Genomic DNA, 25,727 nt, shown 5'->3' with positions numbered 1-25,727 from the left:
TGATTAGTATTAGCTATGTAGGCCTATGTATTGTGTTGCACTCTGGTGACAATATGAATATTGTGTTCGGCTACAATAGAAATAGAATCAATCCTTCATGGATTTCTGAAAATGATGTAAATGATGATGGTGATAAATAATGTCTCATACGTTAAACAAAAATATAAAACAACATTTAAATTTTTATCGAAATCACCACGATTGTAAAATACACAATGCCTATCATATACAGTATATTGAAACACTATTGATTATGTTTGATTACAGGATCTTATGATACTAGGATCTCTGCTGGCAAGATTTTCACGTTTTGCACCATATTCCAAAGGAAAGAGTGGAAAAGGAAAGAAAGTAGTAGCATGGACCAAAAAAGTAGTTTGCATTGCAAACAAAGATCAAACGTATAGTCCTACATGCAGTGAGAAACATGCGCTAACAACATTGATTAAATGTCGCGATTACGTTTGTTCCGAACATGATGTGGATGATGACTTAACTTTCCCATTACTCTGTTAATTCCTCATTCATATTTTTTCAGAAACCTGTTCAAGTTCATGTAGGAGATGTAGATGACAATCCACTGAGCAAACCTTACCCGCCACTGAAAAAGGGGCCGTTTTGACCTGGTTTGCCATGTTTATGATATTTCGTGTGCTAATCGAGTCGAATGCAGTTTTAATGATGCACTCTTGGCGTTCCATATCTGTTCGTTAGTTCGTGTCGACACATTCAGTATCAAATGGCGATATTTCTGTATTTTTTCAATCAATTGCTTGCTTGCGAGTATTATGTTTAAAGATCTTTGGCTATGTTCAGCTTCGGGATTCTAGGCCTACACATTTAAACGGTTTGTGGCAAGAGACTGATCTAGATGAATCGTTAGAAATGTTAAAGGCACTGGGTTACAACTTTGTGAGATTTAATGTAGCCCCAAATCCCCTGCTGACGACCAAGTTGGTGTATCAAATGGCAGTACACCAAGACAAAATGATTTTGATATTTTGATGGCTTCGAGACCTTGTTGTTTGCCTCAACTAAAGAGAATGGTAAAGTTTAATATTTCTTGCAAAAATCGTAAACGATGCAGGGGGAAGTAGGTAGTAGGTCAAAAAATAAGTATAGCAGTGTAACCCTGGCCTGGCCTACTCTCTACTGTCAGGTAACCAGGCCTGTGTTTACATGTACTGTTCATAGGAATTTTGAATATCCCCACACTTAGACCTAGGGTGTCACGAAACCTAAGACCACGAAAGCTAAGACCCCCTAAGACCTAAGATCACGAAAGCTAAGACCCAAGACCTAAGATTACAAATATTTATCTTTCGCACCTGCCTTGTATTTTAACTCCCAACATTTATTCTGAATACCACACCTTAGAATTAGCACTTTTATGAAAAAGAATCACATAAAAAGTAACAAATACAATTTAAATTGATGATTTTACAGACGTTTTTCTCGCACACATACTGTTTGCGAATTTCGCATGACTAGCCTACAGTAGGCCTACCCCATGTTCAATGTTTTTGTTTCTATGGAACGTCAAAAGAGCAAAAATTATATAGAGGGCTGAAAACTCTGTGGAGTCCATCTACAGTGTGGATGGAACAATGTAAAATTGTAATGATAATAGTATAATCATGCAAGTACGAAGAATTTCTGTTTTTATACTTGTACTATTATTGTTGCTCTTTTGGCGCTCCATAGAAAAAAAAACATTGAGCATGGGGAGCTCGAGGAGTTACATTACTAACTTCAACAGTATACAAAGAAACACGTCTGTAAAATCATCAATTTAAAGGATTTATTTATTTGTTATTATGTGTTTCTCCTTCTGAAAGTACTTATAAGTCCTAATTTTAAAGTGTGGTATTCAGGATAAAGTTAGTCAACAAATTTGGAGTCAAAATACAAGAAAGGCAGGTTCGTAAGAAAAACATCCTCTGAACCAACACAATGGAGTAAATATATACCAACAAACAACGCATCAAGTTTGTTTGTTGTAAAGAAAAAATATACATTTACTCAACGGGCGAAAATAATGTGAGTTTATCTATGTTTTGCGGTAGTATTAAATTATATTTATGGTAATAAATGAAACCTACTGTGTTTAAAATTATGTATGGATAAACAAGTATTGTTTTTAAGCTGTAGTATATCTTAGAATTTGTAATCTTAGGTCTTGGGTCTTAGCTTTCGTGGTCTTAGGTTTCGTGACACCCCTTAGACCTAGGCCTATTGCTTGAGTTGTATTTTATTTAAAAAAAAAAACAATACAAAACAATAGGCCTAGCCTAGTATGTCATGTGTAAAAATAAATACTGAAATACCTGTATGTGTATTTTTCAGCTACTTCAGACAAGCACAAGTTATTTAATAGTTTTATTGGATTGATAGATCAGAGAGGTCTGAGCATGGCTCAAAGTACAGTGGAAACTGATGGTTACAGTTTTGTAACAGCAAGTTGAAATACAATTGTCTAACATCAGAGAATAGATTCATCAGGTTTGTTTGAAATCCAGAGAAATAATATTAATTTGTCAAAACCAAATTGTGTACTCACGATTAATATTTCGTCTCAACACTTCGGGAGACTTCGTCAGAATTACCATCCGATCTTCTTTTCCGAGAAATCGATCCACTATGACATACATCCGTAGACTCTTTCGCAGTCGTAGATTTCTTGGGAAAAAGGATCGTAAACCTGACTTAGAAGATGGGTGCACTCCTTTCTGTTGAGTGTCTTTGTGCCCCTCCTTCTGATCTCTATGGCTTCTCTGATTTCACGTGACGTGACGTGACACGTGAACATCTGATTTTTGCCACCACTCGGCAACTGACAACTCTGGCACGCAGCAAAAGATTGTATATTGACGGCACATTCAAGGTGGTGTGGCGGCCTTTCACACAACTGATGTCAATACATGCATTTGTCAAGCAAGATTATGCCACAAAACAGGTCCTGTTATGCTTTGTGCTGATGTCAGGAAGATTACAAAGCTGGGTTTGAGGCAGTCAAAGAGTGTCTGCTAAACATGACAGAGGTATGTGTAATTGGTTGATTTATCCACATCACGCATCTACAACATTAAACAATGCACCATTCCTGCTTTTGCCGAACTTAAAGTGCTTATTTATGGGTGGGTTGCTTCTACATTTACAACTTGAATAGTATTCGCAGATAGAGTAATTAAGGTTTTGGTTTAAAGAAAAATATTTTTGTTTTTTTACAGGGTATAAATGTCCAAGAGGTCATGATGGATTTTGATAAAGGAGAATGGCAGTCCATTACCAGCGTTTTCCCTGAAGTCCGGTGCTTTGGGTTAGTGTTTCATTGGAAGCAAGCCGTCTGGCGTCACATACAGGAAATTGGACTGCAGCGAGCGTATGGTGAGCGAGATGCCGTATTTAAGAACATCAGCAAGTTGCTATCGCTGCCATACCTGCCAGCAGAGGTTATCCCAGAGATGTTCTATCACTTACAAACCAAGATAACACAAACCAAGATAACAGCATCAGCTATGCTTTCAGAGATGAATTTTAGATAAAATTTATACCACCTGTTTCTGCTGCAGAGCGCTGAATAAACAGATTATTTAAAAACATTTCACCCTTTTTTAAATCATCGCCAGCCGCAACGCACACTTGTGCGAAGATTCTTAAAGTTTAATTTTACTATACAATACCATAACATAGAAAGATTACTTTAATAATTACTATTTAATGAATGTAATGATAAAAGAAATACATTAATCTTTATTATGTTTGTTGTATGTTAGACCGAAGTATATTGTTTAAATATTATTAAACAAAAAACGACCAGGCCCAGATTAATTTTTAGCCGAGTTGACGAAAGGCCGAGTTGACTTGAGGCCGACTTGACGTGGGTCCGACTTGACTTTGGCGAGTTGGATCGTCCGTGGCCTTGATCGTCCATCAACCATTATTAGGCGGGATCCAATCAAGTCGCCCCATCGCAATGTCGCCCCAAAACAAAGTCGCCCAAAAACAAAGTCGTCCAAAAACATATAAGTTATTAAATAAGTATATATGAATGTGAATGTCCTTGTTGTGTCTCATTGTCTAGCCTCATTGTTGCGTGCCACAACACGATACATGGTAGCAGAGGTGAACAAGTACTTGTAAGTACCCAGATTACGATTGGAAACAATCTTGTACGCCTTAATAAAGTGTTAGATAGAGCAGTCTAAGTGACGATCGAGAATGTCAAGCAGTGATGAAAATACGCCAGGCACGAGTGCAGAAGCCGGAGGAGGAACGTCTCACAGCGGCAATGTAAAAACAAAGATAAATGCACAGCCCCCGTCTCAGTTGAAATTAGATTGTACTGAGTGGAAATTATTCAAGCAATTATATAGAAATTATGAAATAATTTCCGGATTAACAAATGAAAACATGGATTTCCAGGTGGCTGTGTTTTTAAGCACTATTGGGGCAAAGGCGGTTAAAATTTACAACACGTTTAAAGTTGATAATAACACGCCAGTAGCCGCCATTATCGGGCTGTTTGACACATATTTCTTAGGACTAAGTAATGTGACATATGAGCGATATAAATTCAATAAGCGTCAACAACAAAAAGGTGAATCAATTGATGGATATATTACTACGCTCAAAGAAATGGCAAAAACCTGTGATTATGGACCACTCGAAGATGAATTGATTCGAGATAAAATTGTCATTGGCATCAGGTGTGATCATACACACAAGCAACTCCTAGAGAAGAGTACATTGTCGTTGTCTGATGCTGTTACTACTTGTAGATAAAATGAAAGCACTGAGTCACGGTTACAGAATATGTCAATGAAAGATACAAACAATAAGGTCAAAGGTCACAGCAAACGCCCCAAGCACCAGCCTGAAAAGGGTGAACAGAAGTTGAGTGAGTGCAAATTTTGTGGTAAATCTCATGTATGGAATAAAAAGAAATGTCCAGCATACGGCAAACAATGCTCAAAGTGTGGAAAACGTAATCACTTTGCCAGCAAGTGTAAATAGGGACAAACAAGCAAATAGAAAATTGCTCATGTGCAAGATTCTGAGGAATACTCATCAAGTGAGGACGATGATTGGATAAGCAAAGGTAGATGATACGAGTCACAGGGACCTGAAGTGTAAGCTGGTGATCAACAAGCAAAGTGTTGTATTCTATATTGATACGGGAGCTACTTACCTTGATTTACCTTGATCTTGGACATCTAAAGCAAGATGCTTGTGTGTCCCTCCGGTATATTCTATTACATGTTCTATCATATGGGGAAACTTTAGTGGGTGGTGTTTCCAAAACTTTTCTAGTCGGTTTTTAAATTGATTAACATTTGCAGCTTCTATTACATCCTGAGGCAAGTTGTTCCATGTGTCGATAATAGAGTTTGTAAACAATTTCTGCCGTATCCTTAAGTGAGTACGAGGTTTACTAATTTTCAAAAAGTGTCCTCTGGTTCTAGATTCAGTGGTAAACCTAAAAAAATCCTCATTGTTACATTTAGTGAAACCGTAGAACATTTTGAATACTTGAATCATTGCGGATCTCAATCTTCTGTATTCTAGAGTAGGAAGGTGCATTTTGGAAAGCCGTTGACTGTATTCATACTGACGTAAATCTGCTATCATTCTTGATGCACGCTGTTGAACCTTTTCCAACTTATCAGATTCCTTCAAAAAAACATGCTGCCAAACAGTACTGCAATATTCCATGGATGGTCTTACAATCGATTTGTACAGAAGAGATAAGGAGTGACAGGATAAATAATCAAAAGACCTATATATGATGCCCAGCTTTTGATTTGCTTTCATAGCAACTTGAGCCACATGGGATTCAAAAGTTAATTTATCGTCAATTACGAACCCGAGATCTGTCATTTTGCAGACCCATTGTAGTAGTTTCTTGTTTTCTGCATGGCCCATCTTGTATTGAAATTTAATGTTCTTCCTACCAAAATGCATGGCACTACATTTTTCAAAGTTAAACGGTAGTTGCCATTTTATAGACCATTTAAACAGCTTGTCAATGTCATCTTGTAACTTTTTGGCATCATCTAAATTATTTATTTTTCTAAAAATCTTGGTGTCATCAGCAAAAATTTTTATCTCGGAATCTATTTGATCAGGAAGGTCGTTGATATACAAGTTGAAGAGCAGTGGTCCTAGAACACTTCCTTGAGGTATTCCACTTGTTACTCTTTTGCTGTTTGAACTAACACCATTTACAACAACTACCTGTGATCTATTAGTAAGAAACGCCTCTATCCACTGCACTAAGTTTCCTCCTATACCATATGCTTTCAGCTTATTGATTAATCTTTTATGTGGAACGCTATCAAAAGCTTTCTTGAAGCCCAAGAAAATGCAATCGAAACTCGAACCTTCATCTAACCATTTGGTCCACTGATTTATCGCTTCTAGTAGTGCTGTATTATATGACCTACCCGGCCGAAAACCATGTTGACTTTTGGTGAACAAATTGTTGCTTTCCATATAATCCATTATATTATTCCTAATGAATGTTTCCATAGTTTTACATACTAGTGAAGTCAGGCTCACTGGTCTATAATTCAAAGGTATAGACTTATTTCCTTTTCTGAATATAGGTATAACGTCTGCGAGGCCCCAAGATAGGGGGATAGCTCCTTCCTTCATCAATTTAGTGAATAAATGCTTAAAGAGATCAGCCAATTGTAAACTTGTTTCCTTGTTTCCCCTACTGTTAACACTATACCTATAAAATATGCAAAACACTTACAAGTTACAACAACAAGAAAAAACGCTTACTATGTGGAATTGGTCAAAACTAAGAACGTATGGTATTGCAAATGAATGTGTACAAAACCCAGCAAATGGTGAGTCATATCAGCTAAAATTTGTGGTAACGGATAACAAGAAAAGTCCATTGATTGAATACACGGATGTCAGACGACTCAATCTTATACAAGTTAATGAGCAAAACATAGATCGTGTAGCAGTAGTACAATCAGAGAAGTTTAATGATGTATTTGACAGGACAACAATAGGCACCTTGCCAGGTAAAGCTCAATTGTCTGTCAATAACGAAGTTACGCCTGTTGTCATGGCCACGAGACGAGTACCAGTGGCAGTTAAGCCCAGATTGAGAAATGAGCTAAATCGGTTACATAACATTGGTGCAATCTCGCCGGTGTCACAGGCTACGGAGTGGGTCAATGCTATTGTAGTTACCCCAAAGAAATCTGGTGATATCCGGGTCTGTCTACATTCCAGACAACTCAACAAGGCTCTTTGCAGAGAAAGATACGTTCTTCCAACACTTGATGACACACTACATGTCGAGTTAGGTCAATCATCAATTTTCAGTAAAGCAGATCTATCGTCTGGATATTGGCATGTCACACTGGATGACCATTCCAGTTTGTTAACAACATTCCAGACGCCTTTTGGCAGATACAAATGGAACAGGTTACCATTTGGCCTATCCGTGTCGTCAGAAATTTTTCAAAAGAAGTTGATCGATGCACTGCATGGCTTACATGGAGTTGTCTGCAGATGATGTCGTTATTCATGGATCAACAAAGTTGGAACACGACACAAATCGTGGCCAAACAAACCATTACAAGATGTACAATGGACATGGGGTCCACCTCAACAAGCTATGTTTGAGGAGATTAAACGAAGAATGGCAACGCCAAGGATATTGGCCTTCTTTGATCCGAACAAAAAGCTAGTACTGGAGAATGATGCTAGTGAGTTTGGGCTGGGTTCAGTCATCATGCAAGATGGGCGTCCCATAGCCTTCGCCAGTCGCACACTGACTGAATGCGAACGACGGTATGCGCAAATTGAGAAAGAGATGCTAGCAGTCGCATATGGATTAACTAAATTTCACCACTATACTTATGGACGAAGTTTACTAGTTAAAACTGACCACCAGCCATTGACCAGCATCGTGGAAAAGAGCTTGGATAAAGCTCCACGTAGATTACAAAACCTACTACTCCGAATGCAAGAATACAATTTTGAACTCATCTATATACAAGGTTCAAAGATGATCTTGTCGGATGCACTGTCACAAGCACCACTGCCAAACACAGAGGCTGCCATATACGCAGTCAGCAATCTTGCATATATACCTGTCAAGACAGAGCGGCTGCAAGAGATTCGTCAAGCAACTGCTGCAGATGAAACACTGTGCAAGCTAAATGTTGTGGTGTTAACCACTAGTGAGTCATCCTCTTCCCTCCAGACCATGGGAGAGAGTAGCAGTCGGTATGTTTACAGTACATGATAGAGACTATCTTGTTACAGTGGATTATTTCAGCAATTTTTTAAAAGTGGATTATACCTTCCTGAAACAACATCATCGACTGTCATAACCAAACTCAAAAACTCAAACATCATTTTGCACGTCATGGGATTCATGAGTATGTCATTAGTGATGGAGGACCACAATTTACATCAAATAAGTTCCAAGCCTTCATGAGTTCATGGGAATTCTTACATATCATGTCAAGTCCGGGTAATAGTCAATCAAACGGAGCAGCAGAAGCGGCTGTAAAAATAGCGAAAAGACTGATGAAAAAATGTGCACAGGCAGGAGAAGATCCGTATATTGGATTGCTAAATATCAGAAACACACCAACAGAAGGTATGGCGACCTCGCCAGCAGAAAGGCTACTGGGCAGAAAAGCCAAAACTATACTTCCCACCACATCCACAACGCTGACACCAAAATATGACATTGAAGATGACAAAATAAAACTGCAAGCAAAACGTGAGAAAGTCGATAAGAGACACGCTAACAGACCACAACTTGAACCCCTACAAACAGGTGACAACGTTCGAGTACAACCCATTGACAAAGGACAAAAATTGTGGAAAAAAGCAACAGTACGTTCGAGAATAAATAAACGTTCATACAATGTAACAACAGATGATGGCCGTACTCTGCGTCGCAACCGCCGATTTTTGCGGAAAACGCCGAAAACAGGCCTACAACAAAAAGAAACTCAGAAACTGATAAAATCTCAACCAAAGCCACAAGCCCAACAGATAGCAGTACAACCCAAAGCAACAAAGCAGTGCGTACCAGTAAACAAGAAGTCAACAAACGTACCACAAGCCACCAGATCCACTAAACGAACTGTTAAAAAAGCCAAGTTATCTCAAGGACTATGAACAATAACTTTATTTTATAACACATAAATTTTAGTTAACAGAACCTAGATAAATATAGCATACTATAATATGTCAAGATTAATAATACCTTCAATAATGACACGTTAGTCTATATCACATCATAACAATTGCTCTTTATTCTATATCATTACACATCTCAATATGTTGAAAGTTATGGTTATCGTTTTAGTTGTTTTGTTATATTTTTAAAAAAATAAATAAAAAAAAAAATATTTAAAAAAATAAGGAAGGGAGATGTTACTTGACCATTATGATAAGGCACGTACGGCGGCCCATATGAGGCCAAAGGTCATATAGGCCATGCTGTTCTGGATCTTGTTCATGACAAGTGTTACGCTATTAAATAAGTATATATGAATGTGAATGTCCTTGTTTGTCTCATTGTTGCGTGCCACAACACGATACAATTACTATTGCAAATAATCACTAATATACAAATGCTGTATGGATTATGTTCACCTTATTGACAAAGGAATTCAACTCATACAATACACGGATAAATGGATTTTGTGGCGCAATTATATATTTATCTTAATATTTGAAACATACAGTATAAATATGTTCAATCAAATAAATTTGTTTGCATACACATATTTATACTCGTCAATGATACAGTGACTTTTAAGCATCCCTTAAACATACCACTATCAATGAAGCAATTTCCCAAATCATATAAAAGACTTGCTAATTCTTGACTCGTTCCCCACATTATATAAAAACAAGATATAGACGTCTCTATGAGTATGTATCTGTAAATTGGTAAGCTGTATTATTATTTTTATATTTATATCCTGTATTTTTTTTTGTTCTGTTTTTATTTTATTTACTTTTTTTGTAGTTATATATATTGTACAGTTTAAGTATTATGTATTTCCATACATAATTAATTAGTTTACATTTTATTTTGATGTTATGAATTCATTAGAACTTTGGCTTATGTTATTTGTAATTTTGTAAATTTGTAATATAAATGTGATTCCTATATAATAAACTAGCAATTATACCCGCCCCAGGGCGGGTTTCAAAATTCGTTTACAGCCTTCTCAGTATATAACAACCGACGCCAGTATCTGTCTATACTCACCAACCTCCACCCCTCTTCAATAACACCCCATACTCTTTCTTAAAAACAAATTCTTCCCAGTGATGGACAAATTCAATTCAACCTAAGCTTCGAATTGAGAGGAGTATGCATAGCTACGATGGGTCTAATAATGGTTGAAGTACGTTGTAAATTGTGTAAATAAATAGGTGTCATATTGGCTGATAATTAAAATATGTAATTTAGATACTGCGGTCCCCCAGCCTTCTTTCTCCTTTCACCACCCCAGCCACCATCAACAAACCTTAACTCCTCCCCTGGACAGTTCAAATTTAGTAACTTTTCCTAGTACAATTCAATCATATAGGCTACTTCATTACGCTAGTATTTTCGCTCCTCCTCCCCCTACAAACACACCCCAGATACACTGGGTGATGTGTTGAAGCCGGTTCCAGTACAAATTATGTTATTATCACTCCCAACCCATAATCCCTCAGTGGCAGTTTTCAAATGTAGTTTAAAACATTCCAAATACAGTTTCGGTCATTGTGATAGGCCTACATCCCCACCCCAAATTCCCATCCGCTTCCTAGGGATGATTAAATACTTTAACATTTTCCAACCACAATTCTGGTGTAAGCAAAATCCCCACTATCCCCTGAACCCAAACTCCCAAACCCTATCTCCCAACCCCACTGGGTCTGTAATGAGACAATCCAAGAGACCGATACATAGCTGGATAATGGTTAAAATACTTTGCTAAATGTGTAATTGAATAGGTGTCATATTGGTTAATGAATAAAATATGTATATCTATATCTATATTTCCCCAAACGCCTTGCTGAGGATAATTCAAATACTGTAAAACTTTTGTAGTATAATTTTACAATTCGATAGCCTACAACCCCGAGCCCTAGCAAAAAATGACATCACAAACCACCACACCACACCCCCCCCCCCCCCACCCCTCCCACAAAAACCCCAGGAGTCGGGGGAATTTTTTTAAATGTAGTTTAAAACCTTCCGGGTACAATTGCCATCATTTTGATACCCCATACGTATGGTTACGTGCAGAAACAGAAATTTTTATAACGAACAAACATCGAAAGTGGGGGTTTTGACCACATTTTGGTCCCCAACTTGAATCCTAGGTGGCGGATGATGTTGAAATATAGCTTAGAACATTCCCGGTACAATTGCGGTCATTTTGATACCCCATATGTAAGATTATGTGCAGTAACAAAATTTTGATACCCCATACGTATGGTTACGTGCAGAAACAGAAATTTTTATAACGAACAAACATCGAAAGTGGGGGTTTTGACCACATTTTGGTCCCTAACTTGAATCCTAGGTGGCGGATGATGTTGAAATATAGCTTAGAACATTCCCGGTACAATTGCGGTCATTTTGATACCCCATATGTAAGATTATGTGCAGTAACAAAATTTTGTATAAGGAACAAACAAACAAACAGACAGACAGACAAACTCTCTCACTTATAATATAGATAAAAGTAAATACAAATTATCTTCTCATTTTTATGACCGAAATCTCGATTCTCAAATTTAATTGTTTTAAATTGTTTCCTTTTATACATCATACTTATTTTAGTGTTATATGTTGCGATTATTATTATCCATCTTATTGGTATTATAGTTCACCGATGCCGAATTTAATACTGTTCCCTAGAATGACAGTCCACACCAGAACATGTTTTGGGAGCTCTTCATTCCAATTTCGTTTCAACTTTTACCAAAAAGAAACAGTAATACATCAAGTAATAAAACTAAGTGTAATTTTTTATGTAAACCATTTTATTTCCATTTCGTCTCATATAAGATTATCTATAATTAATACGGTAGCGTATACGAAATATGATTTAATTTGATATACAGACTTGTTGTATACTTGTGGATTTGGTTTTCATAAATATGCATGAGATTCGCCATTGAATGATACTTTTATTTTTATTTTTATTTTTATTTTATTCAATCAAAACCAACAGCGATAAATACCGCCACTAACAGGTTTGAAACATAAAACAATACAACATCAAAAACGGTTCACAATAAAATACAGATAAAATATATATATATATATATAAAACATAGATTGGCATGCCATAAACAATTTCAATTAAAACAGGTTATGCAGGCTGTTCAAGAAGTGAACACATCATCGCCCTCTTAAAATAACCAAGTCTATCATTAAAAATATCGATATGATTGCTATTTAGATTATTAAATGTATAAGGTACTTAAAACCAAGCAATACATAAGGACCTTTTGAAAGGCTGAAAACGTCTGTTAACAAACATATAAAAAACACATACAACACTGCAAGTTTAAAAGAAAGGTAACATTCACACAAAAAATAAATAAAACAAAATTAAATGACACTATACACAATATTTTGATTTTTATTTCATTTATAGTATTTACTTTTTGATATGGAAACATTTTCTGAAAAATGCTGAAAGTGATCTAAATCAATACAGTATATATGTACATAATTTATGATAAATTAGGCAATAAAAAATATGATATTTCTATTTTATAATAAACCTTAAACCGGCAAAGGTATCTTATTTTTGGTCACCGAACATACACGCACAGAATTGTTTTTTAGACATCTTCTGCGCCGATGGCATCTGTTTAAATTATACTGCATTGTTAACGATATTCAGAAATTATTCCTATGTCACCGTTTAATAATAAACATGCCATTGGTCAATACTGTTTAAAAAAAGCCATACTTTTTAGTGAAAAAGAGCCAATAGTACTTTGTTTTAAAGTTTGCGTTGTTTAATAGTTATACATTACGGCACGCAATAGTAATAGTTCCTATTGTAATAATGAACTTCAATAGTAATTCACAATTGGACAAACAATCACCGAAAAAAAAGATATACTGTACATGATTTTTATTCTATTTTATTCAATCAAAACCAACAGCGATAGATACCGCCACTAATGGGTTTGAAACATTAAACAATACAACATCAAAAATGGTTAACAATAAATACAGATAAAAATATATATATATACGGTATATATCTGATGAAGGGCTAGTGTTGCCCGAAAGCTCTGCTAACTTTTCTGGCTGTTTTAATTATCGTTTTGATTTAGCTTTTTTTTTTGTATCTCCATTGAGATCCAGCCACTGATACCCATAGCATTGTCATTTTTTCAGTAATTTGCCTTTGGATTTATATAATATATTCACGTATAAAAATGCTGGAATCTTCAGTCAAATCACCACTATAGAAAAAATTATTGAACCTCGACATTGCTTTTCTGAGAATGTATAACAATTTGTACTTTGCTTAAATTTTTACGTGTAATTAATTTGTGATTGACGATGGACACTCAACATCGTACGCGAAGACGAACAACTGCGCCTCCAAAGTTTCCCTACATCAAATGCAATAATAGTCCAGTCAATCTAGTGATATTTAGAAGTAAACCCACCACAAATTGCAATAGTAACGAAACATTGATTTTTTCATTCCAAATGTACTTTAGAATGAGATATTAAAAGTCACCGAAAATTGAAGCATTGGAACACATTATTTTTAACGTAATCTCAACAACTATATAGCGATTTTATTCCGTAAATATTTTTAGGGTAGGGGGTAACATTTATGCCATAACTTGTGGTTTTATAATCCAATCTCAATAATCTTGATATCAATGTGTAGAATATATAATTTTTTCTAATATGCAATTTAAAAAAACAAATACAACACCTATTTATATAACTAGGTCAAAAGGTTATAGACCTTTTACAAAAACTCATTTTTTTCCATAAAAAAATGATGAACTGTAATATCGTATGCCATAATTGTGGATGAATTTAATCAAAATTGTGTTTTTTCTGTACCTATCGATATATAAAATAGGAAGCATGATGTTAACTAGAAGAATTTTAAAAGTAATGATGTACTATTCTTATTGAAATTGATTCTTGATCAAATGTAATGTAAACAATTTTGTGGTAGGGGGTAGCGTTTATGCCTATAATCCATTGTTTTATAATCATATCTAAATAGCTTTAGTACCAATGTGTATATTATATATATCCTACTAATATACATTAAAAAAACAATTAATAGAACAGTTATACGTAACTAGAGGTCAAAAGGTCATTGACCTTTTACAAAAACTCACATTTTTTCTTACAAAAACTCAAATTTTTCCTAACAAAATTATTAACTGCAATGTCTTATTCCATAATTGCCGATGCATTTGATGAAACTTGTGTTTAGAGGTAACATTTATGCCTGCCAATAACATCTAAATAACTACAAATGTGTATAATATGTATTTCTTCCTCTAAAAGCTAATTGATACAACAGTTGTTATGTAACTATAGAGGTCAGTGACCTTACGAAAACTCAAATTTTCTTAAAATAGCGTAAAACTAAATTATGTTTATTTATATATTGGAAGTATTTGGTGCAAATAATGTTTTTCCTGTACCTATTGTATCGTCATGAAATAGGAAAAATTATGCTAGCTAGAAGAATATTGAAATTCATTAGTGGTATGTACTATTGCTGATTAATTAATGAGTCTTGATAATTTGGAATCAACTCATGATTTACTATAGATAAATTTTTGATGATTTTAGTATCAACGAATGTACGTAATGACAAGTATTGGATCTCCCCATGGTTGCGTCCTCTCTCCTCTCCTGTATATTATATACACGGATGACTGTCGCAGCAAACAGGACAGTCATCTTGTCAAATTTGCTGACGACACTGTCTTGCTGTCTCTCCTTAAAAATTCACAGGACGGTCATGGTTCTGCATTAGATGGAACTCAATGTGACCAAAACCAAGGAGATGATTGTAGATTTTAGGAAGGAGAAAGGACGCAGCCCTCTGGTATCCCTCATAAATGACAAACCAGCAAAATTGTCCATTCCTTTAAATACCTAGGACAATCTCAGCTGGGAATTAAATACAGAGGCAATAGTAAAGAAAGGGCACCAGAGACTTTATCTGTTAAGGAAGCTGAACCATTTTAATGTCGATAAAGTAATTCTCAGGGTTTTTTAAAATTCCTTTATTGAGAATGTTTTAACTGTTTCACTTACTGCTGGTTTTTTAGTCTTAGGGTCAAAGAGAGAAACTCACTACAAAGAATTGTTAATTTAAGTTCTAAATTAATAGGTTGTCAACTTCGTAGCTTATCTTCCTTCTGTGATGGCCGGCATAACACACCGTAAAAGAAATTCTTTTTTGCCAGTTGCCACCCGACTCTTAAATTCTTGAACTTTGACTCTTGTTATATTGTACTGTGTATTGTGATATTTTTGTATATTTTGTAAGATCATTTTAATCCAGACCATTTTATTTGAATTGCCCCGTGTGGGATGATATTGTTTAATCCTTCAAATAGAAAAGGACTCACAACTATGTCATCAGTATCACTTTCTTGTTCGGGTATCAGTACAGTGCAATGCCGTTGCATTCACCCAGCCCGCGAAATTTACCTCGGCATTCGGCAATGCCGAGGTAAATGCCGAGGTCCTGCTAGCTTACCACGGCATTGATTTGCCGAGGCTCTTTTTATTGATTTAAGCCTTGGAGTAAAATCAAGGCTACCACATACACAGCAAATAAATAGTTTTATGCCTTACAGTTTTTTTTAAATTTACCTTCGTTACAAGTGAATTAAATATATCTTAATATGTTTGTACGTTGGAGTTATTATTAGGCCTAGGCCTACACTGGTTTTATTTTACACACAAGATAGGGCCGAAGAGAGAGAGGCGAGGCCAGCGACCGCTCCGGCGTTTACAACAACAACGAACTACGCTCAGTCTCTCTCTATCGTCTCGTGTGATGTGAGTTTAGTGAGGCATGACAAATCACATGACTTATTGTTACTTGGTAGATTCCGGTTTTTCTGCTGTGATTATTTTATTTCTTAAGAAGTCATACTACAATTCTTGATTACTTTTATCAATTTTCATTTGAACATGTACCGTTAAAAGTTGTAATATGAATTAACAGTCAATAAATATTTAAAACATTATAGTTGTATTGTCAGTTTATTTCTTATTATTATGGTGTCCTGCTGAGAGAATGGAAGAGTCCAACTTGTATTTGGGATTGAAAACCGCCAGCGGATATCACGTGACTTTAGCAAGCGGTGCGTGTGTGTACACAATTAAACCATTCAAGGCTTTTTACTACTAGTTAATAATCTACTTAAATCCTTCTTTCTGATTGGTGAGTTGTTTCATCATTGTATAGCGTTATATTGTTTGATAACGTAAGATTATCACCAATACTACTGCTATTAGGCTGCCTTATTATTTTTTTAATTATAATAATAACACGGCCCCCATCCCATGTCTATCAATTAAAATATACTACAATTAATGTTAATTGGTAACAACAAACAAATATATAGGGTCTATATTTAATGTTAATGTCATATTATTTATGTAATCGATTGATTTAATTAAAACATTTATTTGTATAAAAATTATAATGAATAAACGTCTTTTGATTCGATCACTGTATGGTGTATGTGTAGGCCTTTTATTTGATTTTATGGAATATTTATATTGCAGATTATGCCTTCTAAAAAAGTTGTTTTAAAGTGGGGGTTCGACTGCTTAGGATACGATGTCGACGAGGATGACATTGTTACAAAAATATGGTGCAAAACATGCCGCGAGTTTTGTGAAATTTGCGAAGAGACACCCTCGATGCAAGCCCGTACTGGTGCCGTTAAGCCTGATTGTTTTGCCCGAGGAACTTCGACAATTAAAAAGAACAATTTTCAAGATCATGTTAAAAAAAGCAGGGCTCATGAAATTTCTGTGTTAAGACTCATAGAGTTAAATAAAATGAAAGAAACACCAATGGAAACCTCTCGTAGCGCCGAGAGCTCTGGAGCGTCCAAACCAAATACTTTGATGCCATACCTTCAGGGAATGTCACTTAAACAACACAATCAACTACAAAAAAAATTTCAATTGGCGCATTTCTTAGTTGGCAATGCCAAATCATTCAAATTCTATGCTGATATGGCCGAATTTGAAAAAAAATATCATGGAGTGGATCTTGGAACCGGGTACATAAATGATAAGTCGTGTAGAGAAATCGTGTTCTATATTAGTGAAAGTTTAAAGTTAGAAAAGATTACCGAACCACTAAACAACAATAAAGCAAATTACTACAGTATTCTTAACGACGGAAGCAGCAGTGCAAAAACCATGGATGAGAAAGAGTTATTTCTAATTAAGACTGCTGCTTTCGGTGTTCCCACCTTTAATGTTATGACACTGGAAGAGCCGAGTAACACAACCGCTGAAGGTCTAAAGGATGCTCTTGACTCATCGTTTGTCAAGATGAATTTTATGTTCAATAGAAAATTGAAAGAGTTGGGCATGTGCAGTGACGGTGCAGCCGTCAACTTGAAACTACACGGGTAATTTTAGTAGTGATAGACTTATAAATTCTTTACTAATTCAAATAAATAATCAACAGTATAAATTATAGTAGTAGCCTAATTAATACAGTATGTCTAAAATAAAAAACAGAATATTTATTCAATTGTAAATAATTAATTTTTTTTTTCATCATTTGTATACAGACTAATAAAAGAGGAAATCGGGGATCACTATACTTTTACTCACTGTCCTTCGCACAGGGTTGAGCTGGCCATTAGAGATGCGTTTGGCATAAGTGACCTCAACACCGAGAGCCAAGAAGACGTCAATTCGACGTATAGTTTATTTAAACGGGCAAATCTCCGATGGCGACTTTTCAAACAACACTCGCAACACATCGGACAGGTCTACCGCAAATACAAGCGACCTAATGGAACCAGGTGGACAGAGCATCAAGCTGCTGGATTGTCATCATACATGCACAATCTTCCTATATTAATTAGTTATTGCAACAACCAAATCGCCCAACCCACTAACACAACCATGAAAAATCTTCGCCCCAAACTACAAGGAATCACAAACAACATCACAAAATTAAATCATATAATATTCAATTCAATTAAGCTAGATATCTTGAAATACCTGACCCCACTCACAAAATCACTGCAATCAACAGATCTAATCTTGCCCGACCTAATTTCTATCACAACATCCGTTCTTTCACAAACATCAAAATTATCTCAAATTGTCCACGAAAATGACACGTCCGTTTTTCAAAATGATACGTATTTCCCCACAACTTCTCAAATCCTGAAAGATGTAATCGTTGATGAGAACCCTGTAATCCAAGAGAGACTTACACGTCATCAAGCCGAGGGCGATGATGGGCATATGACATATATGTTCCGTGGCTACCTCGTTAAGGGCAACCTAATTCGAGCAAAACAACAAAACTTGGCAGAAGTCCGGAAAATCCTTTACAAATTAGTAAACGCATTCAAAGACCGCTTAAGTTCGATCACAACTGACGATGTTTTTGTTGCCGTTGCAGAGGTTCTAAACACCAAGAATTACAGATATAAGGAGAGCGAATCTATTTACGATAATGTGAAAGTGATAGTCGATAAGTACAAGCCATTGCTAGAAGCAAACGGCTGTATTCTGACCAAATTGTATACAGAAGTAGACATTTTGCACAATCATATTTTAAAGTTTTTCAAAATTAGTTCTCCATCCAAAGTTTGGCCACAAATTTTCAACATGAAGCAGTCACTTGGCATTGTCAATATTTTGCACATTGTTGAGTTGTGTATTTCTTTACCAATTGGCAATGCTGAAACGGAGAGAGTTTTTTCTTTTTTATGGCGAATTTTTTCAAAAGAACGCCAATCGTTGTCCAACGACACCCTTAATGACATCCTTAGATTAAGGGCCGATAGGGACTACGATCCAACACGATACAACAGGGCCATTGAGCTGTTCCTATCGGTTCATCGTTCTGGGGAAGTCCGCAAACGTGCTCGCCGTCTAGATGGTCACGCCACAAAAAAACGGCGAACTGGCGAAGACGGCGATCATGTCACTGCAGTGGATGTCGTTGGCGACGATGGCCCATCCGAATCCGAAGAAGAATGGACGGATTCGTCATCAGGCGATGAGTTCTAAGCAGGCCTAGGCCTAGTTTATATCATTTTGTATTTTTGTACACCAAAACAGTACCTACATGTACCAGGCTTGTTTTCATTTGACAATAATTAAAAATATAAAAAGAAGTAAATATCAACGTTGTTCGTCTCTTTTTACACTCCATTTCACCATCGTGTGAAATACATGGTTGTCATGGTTTTCAGTTCTATATTATTATTACAGCCGCGTAATCGTCATTGGATGATGATCAGCAGATCCTTTTGTGATTGGCTACAAGGGTTCTTTTGTTTGCGTGGTTTTATTTAGAGAGCATGCAAGCCGCGCCGCAAATGCACTGTACATTATCAACACAGCTATTTTTAGATACAGTACAGTTAATGTGTGTGTGATTGAATAGGTGTACTAAAAATAGCTTTGGGGGCTGAACAAAAAAAATGCCGACGTGTTGCCGAGGTGGGCTTCGTTTACGTCGGCATTTTTTTGCCGAGGTCATTTCGTCCCAATTTCGAGGGCTGTTCACCACATGTAGTTATGAAGGCTTCAAGGAGATACTCAGGTGCTGGCTTTAAGTCTGTGTGTAGAGGAACCATGTTTCCATCATCTGATCTTCCATCCCCAATCCTCGGTACACATATCAACCCCACTCCATTGCAAAAGATAACTTGAACTTGAACTTGAACATGATGTTATGTACCTTGGTTGTGGTACGATTATGAAGTTATATACAGTATGCGAGGTTGTACTTGTAGATGGGATGGAGTCAAAGGCATTCCACGTTGTCCAGGTCGTCCATTGTACAGACACACTAAATCATTTTCTCTAGCAACCACAATGTCATCCTTTGTAGCTTGTTTGCATCTGAAGACTACAGCATAACGTCAGAAATAAGTGCAATGACAAGCTTTTTTTAGAGCTCTGGATGTTTTGTCACCAGTTTCGCATGAGCAAACAGAAGGTTATCACAGATGTCTCTCAAAAGTACTGTTTGAACCAGTTTGATAATCCAGTATCTCAGTTCCAGTCTAAAGAATATCACAAGATGTTTTAAATGCTTGACTGCAGAGGAGCACCAGATAGATCCGTATCATCGGATAATGACAGATGTTTTCCTGTTTGCTGATTCAATGGTTTTTTGTACTATCCGAAATAACATCTGCATCAGCAGCTGCATTCACTCATTGCCATTTTGTTCAAATACTAATTACGAAGATTTATAAATTGTTGTTTGTTACAGAAAGTGATCCTATTTTGTAAAATTTACAGGGATACTACCACCTGACCCGCCTTACCATGTGCGCCGTCTTTGGTGGATGAGCCGCTTTCATAATCATCAAAGACTATGAATGCTGTGCAGTTAGAGCACTACCATATAGAATGTAGGCCTACTGGACATCATTCAGTGAGTTGGATGTTTTTGTTTGTTTTTTATTGATTTTCCACACAAAATGAATATGATAATTAAGTAACAATAAACATATATATATACAAGAAAGATGTGTGGCTGGTGGGCATATAAGTTCAAAGAACTTTAAGGCTTACCCACCAGAAAAGATACAATAAACATTATCAAGTATGACGAGTAATTAATACATAGTAAGAATATAAAATAAGAAGTAAAAATACATAAGTAAAATAAAAAATTTAAAAAGTAAATAAATAAGAAAAACAGAGTATAAGTTATTAAAATGAATCATAAGTGTTTTAAACTTTAGCATTTGCACAAGTAATAATAAGTTAATAATAATAATAAATACGTAGTATTTAAGTACTAATAAATTATTTATTATATTCAGAGACTAAAAGCTTTTTGTAGTTGTATTTAAAACTAGAGACTGTACATTTTCTTTTTAACTCTTGTGAGATAACTCTCCAGAGCTTAGGTCCAACATAAAAAACAGAGTGACGACGGGGCTTATAAAACGACTTATCAGGAATAAAATTATTTATCAAACTTCTAGTGTTACAGTATGTGTATGACCATCAGCAGTTTTTGAAAATAGAGAACTTATATGAAAAGGCAAGATATTTTTAGATAAGCGGAACATAAATAGAGCTATCTGAAGCTTAATCAAATCATAAATGTTTAGAACGTTAGCTTATAAAAAAGTAATTTCGAATGTGATCTATAAGATTGCCCTGCACAAATACGTAAAGCACGTTTTTGTAATTTGAACAAGCAGTCAATATGGGTAGTCTCATTACTAGCCATGGGCACAATGTATCGAACTTATCTAAGGTAACGGCCCAACTTAAATTAATATATGAAAGATAAGGTAAAACTAAGACATATGTATAATGTGAGTAGGATTTGTTGAGGGAGTAGATGTTTAAGTTTGTTAATTATACCTATGTTTCTAGCAATCAAGCTACTGGTTGTATTAATATGTTGCTTCCATGTCAAATTTGAGTCAATAGTGACACCAAGGAACTTGATTTCATGAACATGGTTAATTAGCATTTTGTCAATGTATATATTTTTATCTGTTTTTGTTTTGGCTTTAGGTTTTGAAAAAATAATGTAATTGGTTTTGGATATGTTAAGAATTAATTTGTTGCATTTTAACCAGTTTGATATGTTACAAAGTTCATTGTTTATGATATTAAATAAAGTGTTAAGATTAGAATGTGAATAAAATATGTTAGTATCGTCGGCAAAAAGAATAAATTTGAGTATTCTAGAGCTGGAGGGTATGTCGTTAATGAAAATAGAAAATAAAAGTGGGCCTAAGATTGAGCCTTGGGGAACTCCACATGTAATAAGTGAGTAACTAGAAATAAAGGAATTGACAGAGGTAAATTGGTAACGATTAGATAGATAACTTGTAATGAGTTGAAGAGGAAGGCCTCTGACTCCATAATGTCTAAGTTTATATAGGATATCATGGTTAATGGTGTCAAATGCCTTTGACAAGTCAAGGAAAAGTCCAATAGTAAATGTATCATTACTTAGGGCTTTAGTTATATTATCATAAATGTCTAATAAAGCAAGATCAGTTGAGAAGTTTTTCCTAAATCCATACTGATGTTCAAATAATATATTGTGCTTGTTAAAAAGGACGAGAATCTAATATAAATTAAGACAGGAAGTAAGGAAATTGGTCTATAGTTTACTAAAATGATGAACATCATCTTTTTTATAAATCGGAACAACCAATTTTTAGTAAATCAGGGAAAATACCAGTTTGTAAACTATTAAAAATATGGGTAAGTGGTTTGCATATGGAGTAAGAAATATATTTGATAATTTTGTTTGAAAAGCCATCGAAACCAGGGCATTTTTTATTTTGGAGTCCATAAATCATATTGATTACTTCATTTTCAGTAACCGGGGTTAAAAAAAGAGAATTGTTCAATGGTTGAGAAAGAGAGGTAGTAAAATCAGTATTATTATTGATAGTTGATGTTTTAATATTGTTGACAAGTTTAGGGCCTATGTTAATAAAGTAGTCATTAAATTTAGAGGTAATTTGTTGAGGATCTAAAATTTTAGAATTGTTATGTAAAAAATACGAGGGCAGAGGTTTTCTAGAATTTTTTCCCAGTACATTATTGATTGTTTGCCAAGTTTTTTGAATATCGTGTTTATAAAGATTAAATTTATCAGAAAAATATTTCTTTTTTGTTATACGAAGTAAATTGGTAATTTTGTTCCCAGGGGTGGCGCAAGGATCTTCCCGACGCGGGGGCTACATTCCCCGACGAGGGGGCTATGCGAGCAAAGCGAGCATCACTAGGCTGGGGGCCGCCAAGGGCCCCCGGTGGGGGTCCAGGGGGCGAAGCCCCCGGAAGCAATGCGTTCTAGCGTCATTTGAGTTCATTTTAATCAGATTTAGGGTAGCCATTTTTTCCATTTTTTATAATGCATAAATAAAATACTGCGTGCAAAAAAACGATGCGCGATGACTGTTTCAATCCATATTTTTCAATTTAAAAAATAAAAGTTCAAAGAAAATTTAGAAAAATAGAGTTGGAGGTCCCGGAAATTGGACTTATTATACTTCAAAACATGAAACAAAATATATAAGTCCCTATCATGGTTGTGACTGAGCTAAGAAATGTAGAAAAAAAAATAGAGATGTTAGGTCCCGGAAAATGCACTTCTTGTACTTCGAAATATGACCAGCTTTATTGTTGGGGCTGAGCTAAGTAAATTAAAAGATTGGTGAACATACGAACAATTAACTTAATTCGTTTTTGCTGTAGTGTAGCGTACGTCGACACAGTACACGACGTAACCGTCGGTAAACTGCGCCTGGAAAATAACTACAGTACACATTTTGGTCCCTGGATGGAACTTGATATCACGCGTCTCAACCCAACGTTGAACGATTCGTACAAAGGGATACCGCCAGACAAGTGCGTACCTAGCTAATGTTTAGTAGTAAGTTAGATCGCTGGCAATAATGAATGCATAAAAGTGCATAATAGCCCTCTGACGTACTCTCACGGTCAATGGAACGTCGTGGTTTTCTAGGCGCTGAAGCTGTATGAAGTGAACGCGAACGTTTTTTACTGTATATTATATTCCCCGACAAAAAGTACCCGTGTTCCCCGACGGGGGGCTAGGCTCCCCGACGAGGGGGCTAGAGCCCCCCCGTAGCCCCCCCACTGGCGCCACCACTGTTTGTTCCTATGTTGAGTATACTTATCTCTGTCCTTTTGTTTACCAGATTTAAGGTATTTTTTATATAATTTGTTTCTGGTATCGATGGATTTCATTAGCCCATGGGTTATCCATGGCTTTGTAGTTTCTTTAATGAGGTTATGTTTACGTCGAACAGTTTTAATACTATCATTGTAGAGGGTGCTAAATCTATCATGAAAACTGTTATAAGCGTGGTTGGGATCATTTTCTATGTTATAGTCATGTTGTCTATGTTATAGATCATTGTCTATGTTATAATTAACATAATTAACATAATTAACGATTAATAGTGAACTTACTTGGGATGACCATGTAAACTTAATTATTTCTCGTTCAAATCGAATGTTGGGTTTTATTACTAGTATTGCAGGAGGATCATCCCCTTCAGTTATTTTCTCACTCTATAAAGCTCTCATTGTCCCCATCCTTGAATATAGTGTCCCAGCGTGGTTGCCTCGAACCAAAAAACTTACGGAACGTATCGAGGCAGTCCAGCGAAGGGCTACTAGGCTTGTCCTTAACAAACAAGAGGTGAAATGGAATACGAGGAACGTCTCACTAAGCTAAATTGGCCTACACTATCTCATCGAAGAAATTATCTTCTGTTATCCTTTGTTTGTAAATTACTTATTGGAACGGTTGATTGTAGTAGTGTTCGTCAATCTATAGTTGTTAATGGCCGTCACCTTGATACACTTAAGTTCATTCATCACTATGCTCGAACCAATTGTCTTCATCATTCCGCTATTAATATATTCCCTAGGTTTAATTTTAGACAGTTTTCCAACATTTTTAAATTCACTTAAATCACATGTTTTATATTGCACTTTGTTGAATCGACTATTATGTATTTTATCCGTTTATTTTATATTGACACTGTTGATTCGTCTATTTGTTATTTAAATATTTTTATATAGTTTATTTTATATCATTGTTGTTACTTTGGGAGTACGGAACCTGAACTCTTGTTATAGTGATTAGGTTCACTTTTAGGTTCCTGCCTACTCCCTTAGTTTCTGTGTTTTTGTTTGTTTGTAACTGGTTTTTGGCAATAAATAATAATAATAATAATAATAATAATATATATAAGACCAATCTTCATCTAATAAACTGTTGTTTAGTGATGAGATAGAATTATTCGTCTCACATTTCAAATAAATGTATTTGGGCGTAGTGTTTAAAGTTGAAGAAGATGATATGGACTTTTGAATTAAAGAAAAAACTGGGAAATGGTCAGATATATCAGAATAAAATATGCCGGTGTCACATTCGAAAACTATAGTCTAGTATAGTGCCCTCTCTAGAGCGGTAGGTATAGGATCCTAGCATATTTCAAGGTATTGTTGCGGCGGCAAAATTTGCATATTGTTCGCCCGGTGAGGCGAAGCGTCGTCTAGCGTGGTTTGCGAAATGTTAGGCACTCAATCTCTCAACATCATTGCGTTGAGTCATTAACTCCCACAGCCAATTGTGCGGGACATCTAGGAGTGATTGTTTAGAGCTTATTAGAGTGTGCATTGGTTGCACCTAACTGTATAAGCCTGGCCTTTTATAAGAATTGGTAGAACCATGATGCTCATATTGTTGTAGTTCAGTTATAAACCGACGGACTGGGGTGAGCGCAGTTGGATGTCAGAGGTTACACATGTCCTGCTACTAGTCTAAAATTCTACAAGTCAAAATTCATCTTACCAAGTGTTTTACTAGAGGTAATTAGGTGTAATAGATTGTTTAACCCTCTCCTTCATAACATACACTCAACATTACTATCAACCAACATGGATAAAG

General features: G+C 35.7%; 2 protein-coding genes across 2 annotated transcripts in view; one reads left to right on the top strand and one right to left on the bottom strand.

Moving 5' to 3' along the window:
• Positions 1–25,727, bottom strand: part of LOC140046570 (ribosome-recycling factor, mitochondrial-like) — a 216,208-nt gene that overhangs the window by 177,106 nt on the left and 13,375 nt on the right. The window lies entirely within an intron of this gene.
• LOC140046572 (uncharacterized) lies at positions 2,896–5,193 on the top strand. The gene is made up of 2 exons (XM_072091271.1): positions 2,896–3,041; positions 3,231–5,193. The coding sequence occupies exons 1-2, from the start codon at positions 3,033–3,035 to the stop codon at positions 3,543–3,545; spliced, it is 324 nt and encodes a 107-aa protein (XP_071947372.1). The 5' UTR covers positions 2,896–3,032; the 3' UTR covers positions 3,546–5,193.

Source organism: Antedon mediterranea, chromosome 4 (assembly GCF_964355755.1).
Source record: "Antedon mediterranea chromosome 4, ecAntMedi1.1, whole genome shotgun sequence".
In the NCBI taxonomy this organism is placed as follows: domain Eukaryota; kingdom Metazoa; phylum Echinodermata; class Crinoidea; order Comatulida; family Antedonidae; genus Antedon; species Antedon mediterranea.
The sequence above is the reverse complement of the archived record's forward strand: the minus strand, read 5'-3'. Positions and strand labels throughout refer to the sequence as shown.